General features: G+C 38.5%; 1 protein-coding gene across 1 annotated transcript; it reads left to right on the top strand.

The window, feature by feature from the left end:
* Positions 1-617: 617 nt before the first annotated feature.
* LOC125475890 (disease resistance protein RUN1-like) lies at positions 618-8263 on the top strand (the record flags this gene model as incomplete). Its single annotated transcript, XM_048581251.1, has 5 exons — positions 618-1713; positions 2190-2468; positions 2593-3426; positions 3525-4565; positions 7948-8263. Coding segments are annotated over 4 exons (3238 nt in total), but the record flags the coding sequence as incomplete, so codon positions are not given.
* Positions 8264-8601: the final 338 nt, after the last annotated feature.

Raw genomic sequence — 8601 nt, 5'->3', positions numbered from 1 at the left:
AATTTAACAGATGTAAGAAAGTATTTCAAAATTGAGACTTTAGCTATCAAACTGGGACAAAAAAACCTTTATGTATGAAATGTTAAAAATAAAAAAACTTCATAGTAGTAAACTGAAATTAACCTTAATTTTAAGTAACTATTTCGTTTTCAATATTAGTTTTTGGTTTTCAGTTTTTACTTCTTTGAAAACTAAAAATTAAAATCTTGTTTGACAACACTTTTAGTTTTGACTTAAAAAAAAAAAAATGAAAACCAAAAAATGAAGTTTTTCTATTTTTGGTTTTCAATTTTCGGCTTTTAGTTTTTACGTTTTTGTTTACAGTTCTCAGTTTAATAAAAAGTGAAAACTAAAACAAAAACTAAATAAAAAGTGAATTGAAAACTGAAAGTAGTTACTAAATAAGATTTTAGTTTTCAGTTTTATAAAAACTGAAAACGAAATGGTTGGGCCTTAAGTTTTCATTTTTGCTTTGTTGAATTTTAGCAACCAAGATTTCAGTTTAAGAATTGTAATGGTATCTGGAGATTTTGACTCATCAATTTCTGAAAGATTAATGTAATCTTGAAGTTGCATAATAAATTTGTACTTTTGCTTTGTTAAATTTTAACCACCAGGCATGATGGAGCCTATATCAGGAACGTTATTGCTTGGATCGCTGAAAAACTGGGCAGAACCAGATGCGTAGAGGTACCCACCAGCCTAGTTGGAATAGATTCTCGCGTACGAGAAATTAGTAAGCATTTAGACGTTGGAGGATCAAATGATGTTCGCATAATTGGAATTTTGGGTATGTGCGGACTGGGTAAGACAACGGTTGCAAAAGCCGTTTTCAACAAACATCATCATAGTTTTGGCGGTGCAAGTTTCCTTCAAAACGTGAGGGAAAAGAAACTGGTTGATTTGCAAGAACAACTTCTTTCTGATATCTTGAAACCGGCCTACATAGTGGTAAGTAGTATGGATGAAGGGACCAAGGAGATCGAACAAAGGTTAGGCAACCTAAGGGTACTTGTCGTAATTGATGATTTAGACAGTGTAGAACAATTAGATGCTTTGGCTATAAAACCTGACTCCTTTGGTCTGGGGAGCAGAATCATTATAACATCAAGAAACGAACATTTGCTAAAGATACTTGACGTGGATAAGATATGTCCTCTGCCAGCAATGAATGACAAAGAAGCTCTTGAGCTACTTAGTTGGCATGCCTTTAGAAAGAATTATCCTAATGAAGAGTATGTTGAGCTCTCAAGAAAAGCTGTTGGCTGCTGTGGAGGTTTGCCACTAGCACTTGAAGTCTTAGGTTCTTATCTACGTACAAAAAGCACAAGTGAATGGGAAACTGTACTGGATAAATGGAAAAGATCACAGCCTTATCGGGAAATTCACGGAAGACTTGAAATAAGCTATGATAGGCTAACTGATGATGACGTGAAGGCTATATTCCTTGATATCTCTTGTTTCTTTAGTGGAATGAACAAGGACTATGTTATGACAGTACTGGATGGCTGTCAGTTTTATCCAGAAATAGGGATTCGAGAACTCCAAGATCAATGCCTTGTAACTGTTGATAAAGAAGGCAATCTCATGATGCAGGATTTGATTCAAGGCATGGGCAGAGAAATTGTGCGTGCAGAATCCCCTGACAATCCTGGAGAACGTAGTAGATTGTGGCATAATGAAGATATAACAGGCGTATTGACGAAGCAATCTGTGAGTACTTTTGCAATTAAATTTGATGTTAAATGCATGTACTAATGGAGCAGAGAAAGGAACCTGTAAGAGACAAAAAAGGAGCCTTTTTGTATTGAATCATCTCAAATTAAATAACAGAATCACACATGTCCTGCTCTCGTTAAGTACAATTTGTGAATTATGATACCCGTAAAAGAAGCTTGCTAAAGATACCTAATTAATGTAGACAGATGTAAAGTACAACTCTATGGTTATAATCCAGACATATAAGCATATTATAGTAGATATATAATAAAAGTTGCCTATGAGAGGTCCCATGTTCTATATTGTCTAATTGTCTACCTCTCATGTGGTTCATCCATCCAATTCAAGGCTTTGTGGTTCTGATGTATGAATTAATCTCCTTTTCACTTGCATATAACCCTTTTCTTAGTTCCTCTGTTGTTGTTGTTGTTGTTGGTTTGTATGTAATTTTCAACTATTTTTTGTAATAGGGAACGGAAGACGTTGAAGGACTCGCTCTAGATATGCAAGAGTCTGATCAGTGTAGCTTCAGTACAGAAGCATTTAGAAAGATGCAGAATCTGAGATTGCTCAAACTCAATAACATAAAGCTCAATGGAAGTTACGACAATCTTTCCAAAGAGTTAAGATGGTTGTGTTGGCATGGATTTCCTCTGAAGTTCATACCTAAAGATTTCGATCAACCAAACCTAGTTGCTATTGACCTGAGCTATAGCAAACTCAAACGAGTTTGGGAGGATACTGACGTGGTATGATACGATCTCAAACAAATTATTAATTATTTTCTTCAGCTTCTGTGAATACCAATATCTTGCTTTCACTCTCTTCTATTTGAATTTTTTATTTTATTTTATTTTATTTTATTTTCCCTAGAAGCTGCTCAAGAATCTGAAAATCATCAATCTCAGTCATTCCCATGACCTAACAGAATCACCAGATCTTTCCAAAGTCCCAAATCTTGAAAAACTGATATTGGTAAACTGTAGAAAATTGTCTCAGATTCACCCATCCATTGGGCATCTTGAAAGACTTTCGTTGGTAAATCTTGAAGACTGCAAAATGCTTCGGTATTTTCCAGGGGATTTCTGTAAGTCAAAATCAGTTGAGACTCTTATTCTTAAAGGCTGTACAGGATTTATGACTCTGAGGGACAAGGGGAAGCTGAGGGACAAGGGGAAGATGGTATCATCGACAACGCTTCAAGCAAGCCATACAATGACAACGAAATTACCATCCTCAGTAGCTGGATTGAAGAACCTGAGATCTGTGCTCCCTTCATCGCATGGCTTAAATTCTTTGACACTTTTAAGTCTTGGAAACTGCGGTTTAACTGATGATGCAATCCCTGAGGATCTTGGGAGTCTATTTTCTTTAGAAATATTGGAGCTTGCTGGCAATTTGTTTTGTAGCCTACCGAGCCTCAGTCGACTCTCCAAGCTTAAAATGTTAGATTTGAGTCGTTGCATACATCTTCAGGAAATCCCAGATTTACCAACAAATTTGGAAATCCTGAAAGCGGATGAGTGCATTGCATTGAAAAAGATGCCAGATTTTTCAGAAATGTTGAGTATGGTAGAACTGCATCTGAATCACTCCCCCAAACTCACTAAGATTCTAGGCTTGCATAAGTCGTTAAACACCATGAGAAGGATTCATATGGAAGGGTGCACCAATCTCACTGCTGCTTTTATAAAAGCAATCCTACAGGTCCTCTCTCTCTCTCTCTCTCTGTGCACCCATCCGTATACAGCTTATCCATACATGCATTTATTAACTTTTTGTACAAATCTTACTCCATGGCATAGGGATGGGGCGTGAGCAGAAATGGTGATCTTTTTTGTCCAGGAAATGATCTTCTATCAGGGTTTACATGCGATGACCCTAAGGATGAAATAGTTTCTTCTCTTTTTATCCCCGGAAATGATCTTCCATCAGGGTTTACATACTTTGACCCTAAGGAAGAAATAGTTGTGCCGCAATGTTTTGGTGATGATGCAAGAGCATTGACTCTGTGCATCGTTTATTCTTGCGACAACTCCCAATCTAGTGATTCACTTTGCATCCGTGTTGAAAATCGTACCAAAGAAACTGAGATTTCAAGCTGTCCAATGTATGCCACCGTACTAAATCGCCATGAAAGTTATATTTGGCTGGGACGTTTATCAAACAATACGCTCAATGTGAACGGTGGGGACAAGATAAATGTTGGTGCGCACTTTGTAGGACACGGGAGTACAGACGATATTCATCTCAGGGTGCAGAAAATAGGGGTTTACCTGGAGCAGGAAAATGTAGTCGATGAATTTTCCAATCCAATGACACTTTCCAGTGAGTATGAGAAGGAGGTCAATCTTATGCAAGACGAGGTGAGACTCTCATCTGAGGAGAATCTGTCTCGTAAAAGACAGAGGTATGACAAGGATGTCAATCTTATGCAAGACGAGGTGAGACTCTCATCTGAGGAGAATCTATCTCGTAAAAGACAGAGGTATGACAAGGATGTCAATCTTATGCAAGACGAGGTGAGACTCTCATCTGAGGACAAGGATGTCAATCTTATGCAAGACGAGGTGAGACTCTCATCTGAGGAGAATCTGTCTCGTAAAAGACAGAGGTATGACAAGGATGTCAATCTTATGCAAGACGAGGTGAGACTCTCATCTGAGGAGAATCTATCTCGTAAAAGACAGAGGTATGAGAAGGATGTCAATCTTATGCAAGACCAGGTGAGACTCTCATCTGAGGAGAATCGATCTCGTAAAAGACTGAAGTCTAACGTTGTTGAAAGAAATGCACAAGAAATTGATGCCCCAATAAACAGCTGCATGGACTAGGAGAAAAAAAAGGTGCGTAAAACAGAACTGGAGCCATTAGAAGATTTTTTTTACTGAAAATATGACTTTAGTATATGAGACTTTATTTTGTTCACATAAAACCCAATATAAGTTTTTTACTCAAATAAAAACTCATTGACTAGAATCCACATCAGCAAATTCATTAGTTATATTTGACTTTACACATTTAAAAAAATTTTGGATGCCAAAAGTGTTACGAACTTTTTTTTGAAATATTGTATTTTATTCTCGAGACATGTGAAATGACTAATTTGCCCGAGTGAGTGTCTTAATTAATTTTCGAGCCTCAACTCGAAACTTATATTCTTATACTTTCTTAAATTTCATAACAATTTTCTCGAACGTTAGTTCAACATCGAAAACAGACCAAGAGGGCATAATTGTTATTTTTGCAACTATGGAGGGTAATTGGGTGATTTCATTTAAATTATTTTAAGCGGGATTAAACCCACCACATCCGTTCCTCTCATTTTCAGAACACTCTTTCTAAACTCTTTCTCTCGAACTCACTTTCTCTCTCTAGCAATGTGTTAAAAGCGTGAGGCATGGGTGAGGCGTTCGAAGAATAGTCCAGCCTAGGCGTGAGACCTAAGTTTTTTAATATATACACTGAGCGTACACATATTACATTAAAAAAAAAAAGATTATTAATCAATAATCACCCTGAGTACATACATATTATAAATACATATACACATATATATACATATTTTATATATATATATATATATATAAAATAGAGGATGAAAAGTATAATGAGCAAATATATAACAATGTACGTAGAAAACACACATCCATTATATAAAAAAATAAAAATCAGAAAAAAATTAAAAAAAGGCAGAGAAATGATTGTGCAAGGAAGATGTATGAGACAATTAAAACCCTACCCAAAATTTGGGTTTGGGAGTAAAAAAATAAAAAATAAAAATCCCCTGAGGCACGCCTAGGTAGCTCTGGCAACGCTTTCCGCCCACTCTCTCAAAACAAAGGCGGCAACCCTCAAGCCCAGCCTCACAGGGCGCCTAAGCGCACCCTAAAGCGAGCCTTTTAAAACATTGATCTCTAGCACCAAGAGAAGTAAGCTCTCACTCTCTCACTTACCTTCACAAATCAAACCTAAATTTTACATATTCGAAGTCTGTGGGATGCAAGGATCACAATGGTAGTCTTGCATGTGAGATTGGTGCAGTGTGGAACTCGACACCATTGAACCCGAGAGCTTGAAGCTCTCAAACTTCACAAGGCGAGGCCTCTGTTTGTCCTTTGAATTTCCGGGTTTAATCATGTTTTTTTTCACCCCGTTGTGTTAGTTTTATGTTGAAACTCAAGGGTTTCGACCTCTGCAATTTTCTGTACCTTCGAACCCAGCCCCATCAACGAATTCCGGTGAAATGCTGTTGAGTTCGAAGTCGGTGGGTGTCCTAGTACGTCTATTCTCTCCCAGTTGTTTTTGTGATAATTAGGATGAGGTTTTGAACTCCATAATCGAGTCCTCACCCCTGCATGCACCTTGTATCTTTTTCTAGTTCCCGGCGAGTGTGAACAGACGAACTTCGGCGAGTTCATCACTAGTGGTGCACGGACCCCGTTGGAATCGAACCTAGGTAATTAACCTAGTTGCATGTGAGTTTTAGCTTCACTCGTTGAAATCGAGGTGGATTTAACCTCTCATCGTCCTAAAAAGGGTCTAGGTAAGTTCCTGATCATATTTAGGACTAAATTACAAAAATTTTGGCATTCAAATCTTTCAAGTCGAGCTCGGATTGGTCCTAATTGAAATCTGGAATCTTCTTCTGTTTTCGGCGAGAATCTGGCAACCAGCGATGGCGATGGGTGACGATCATCTGTTAACCTTAACAGTAGGAACTGAGATTCCGTTATCTACTATCAGAGCTGGTATATTCCGTTAACTCACTTAAAACCTCATTATACCGACAATGGCAACTGTGACGTCTACTCATCGAACTACGGCAGCGAGTACGACGTTGATGGCCCACAGCGGCGTGTGACGGTGCATGACGCAATCGCTGCGGCACATGCGGGACCCGTGACCTAGCCATGGTTTTTCGATGTTCTGAATCACATGACGCCATCCATTTGTGCAAATTCATTACCTAAATGGTAGTTTTTGGCAAATTTCCATAAAATGTCGATTAAAGATTAACTTAGCTTTGATATGATTATTACAGGCTTATTAGAAGATCAAAAGAGTTTAGGCAAGGAGCCTATTGAGGAGGGACGCTCTACTTACTTGTGAGTGGATTCCTTTGAAAAACTAAATGTTTCTACGATTATATATAAATATATATGTTTATATGCCTTTATATGCGGATGCATATTACTTATGTTAGTCTTTGATAAGACTTGTTGGAGCCGATTTTCCAGCACCGTGGAATGAAACTTGTAGATGAAGAACAGGCCAACACCGTGAGTCTGAGTGCCGTTCCCGGCATGGAGGCTCCCGATGCTTAAGTTAATGATTGTAGAGTGGTGTAAAGTGTATTTCTGGGGTGTGATGGGCTTACATGTGGTAAGGGGTCAACATGCATATTTATAGGCCTCCTGCCAAGTCGATCCACGTCACTCAACATTCTCTTGCATGTTCGGGAATAAAGGGTCTGACGAGTTGACTGATCTGACATACGAACGCCACATCGGAGAAGGACACTTTGACTCTTCTCCATCGTGGGTGAGAGGAGTGGCTGCACCAGACTATGTCGCCTGGCACATCACGTGGCCCAGAAGGTGCTGTGGAGGCTAGCCTGCGCAGCCTAGTACCTGAACAGTTGGTGGAGTCTGTACTCTGGATTAACCTGGTTCACTCCGGAGTTGAGTATTTTGTATTCGATAATATCGGGGAATCACGTGATTAGATTGATCCTCTTTGAGGTTAGGCTTAGCTTTCAATTCACTCTAAGTCTTGCCATAGGGTGCGGGCTTATGTTGTGTCCACTTCAAAGAGGTGATATTTCGGGGTCTTATAAGACTTATGCTTGAATTGTATTTAGATGGTATCTTGAGATCATTGGTGATTGATTTTCACTACATGGTTATCATACATATAGCTAGTTATGGCCGTACGACTTATTGCAGGTACCTTCTTTCTAGTAGAGGCTAGAATGTGCTACTCGACGCTAGATAACGATTAGGTAGATGTCACTTCACCTGCTTGCTATACATTTCGTTACTTGTGATTGATTTACTTTCTTTGATATGACGAGCAAGATTGAGTTGATCTTGACTACTATTATTTTAATATTACTATGTATGTAGTTTTCACTTTATTTGTTTTCAAAATAGGGACTATCATGTTGAATGATTTTAAATGTGATAAAACTGGTCCACTCACATTTTGTTTTGTCGACCCCTTCAGGACGTAAAAGAGAATAAAGAGAACGCCGGTGGTGACGAGTGGGCTTGGCAGTGAGGCTTTCATCATTTGGATTTAGGGTGATGGTTCTTTTACTGCAGTTTTATCTTTATTTGTAATAGTTGTATGATCACACTTTCGATTATGCGTAACACTGCACTTTTATGTGTTTATAGTTGTGTGAAACTTCTAGCTGCTCTAATGTGATGTGATAATAACGAGAGTTAATCCCGAGATAATTTGTGTCCCCAAGTGGGGAGGTTGATAAGTGAACTTGTAGAAGCTTTGGATTTCTTAGTGATGAACGTTTTTGGTCAAATTCTTGCACAACATAAATATCTTACTATGGCTTCGTCATTAAGTTGGTCTATGACATCATCTCTCAATGGGGTCATATGGTTAATTTAGTGTCGGCCAACACATTACGGGCCTATAACTTGTGTTATTGGGTTCGGGGTGTGTCAGTTTGGTATCAAAGCATGGTTAGGGAAAACATACATTTGCATTGTATGATGCAGGTAATTGTGCTAATTATTTAATGTCTACTTGGCAAATTATGCCGCCTAGGCGTGAACGTATTCCTATTCCGGGTTTACAACAGTAGTTCCAGTTAACTAAGGCATTAGCCCAACTGATTCCAAATGTGAATCGTGGTCG

This window comes from the organism of the source record quoted next, unplaced genomic scaffold, assembly GCF_019419815.1.
Source record: "Pyrus x bretschneideri cultivar Hongxiangsu unplaced genomic scaffold, Pyrus_bretschneideri_v1 Contig166, whole genome shotgun sequence".
NCBI classification, from domain to species: domain Eukaryota; kingdom Viridiplantae; phylum Streptophyta; class Magnoliopsida; order Rosales; family Rosaceae; genus Pyrus; species Pyrus x bretschneideri.
The sequence above is the reverse complement of the archived record's forward strand: the minus strand, read 5'-3'. Positions and strand labels throughout refer to the sequence as shown.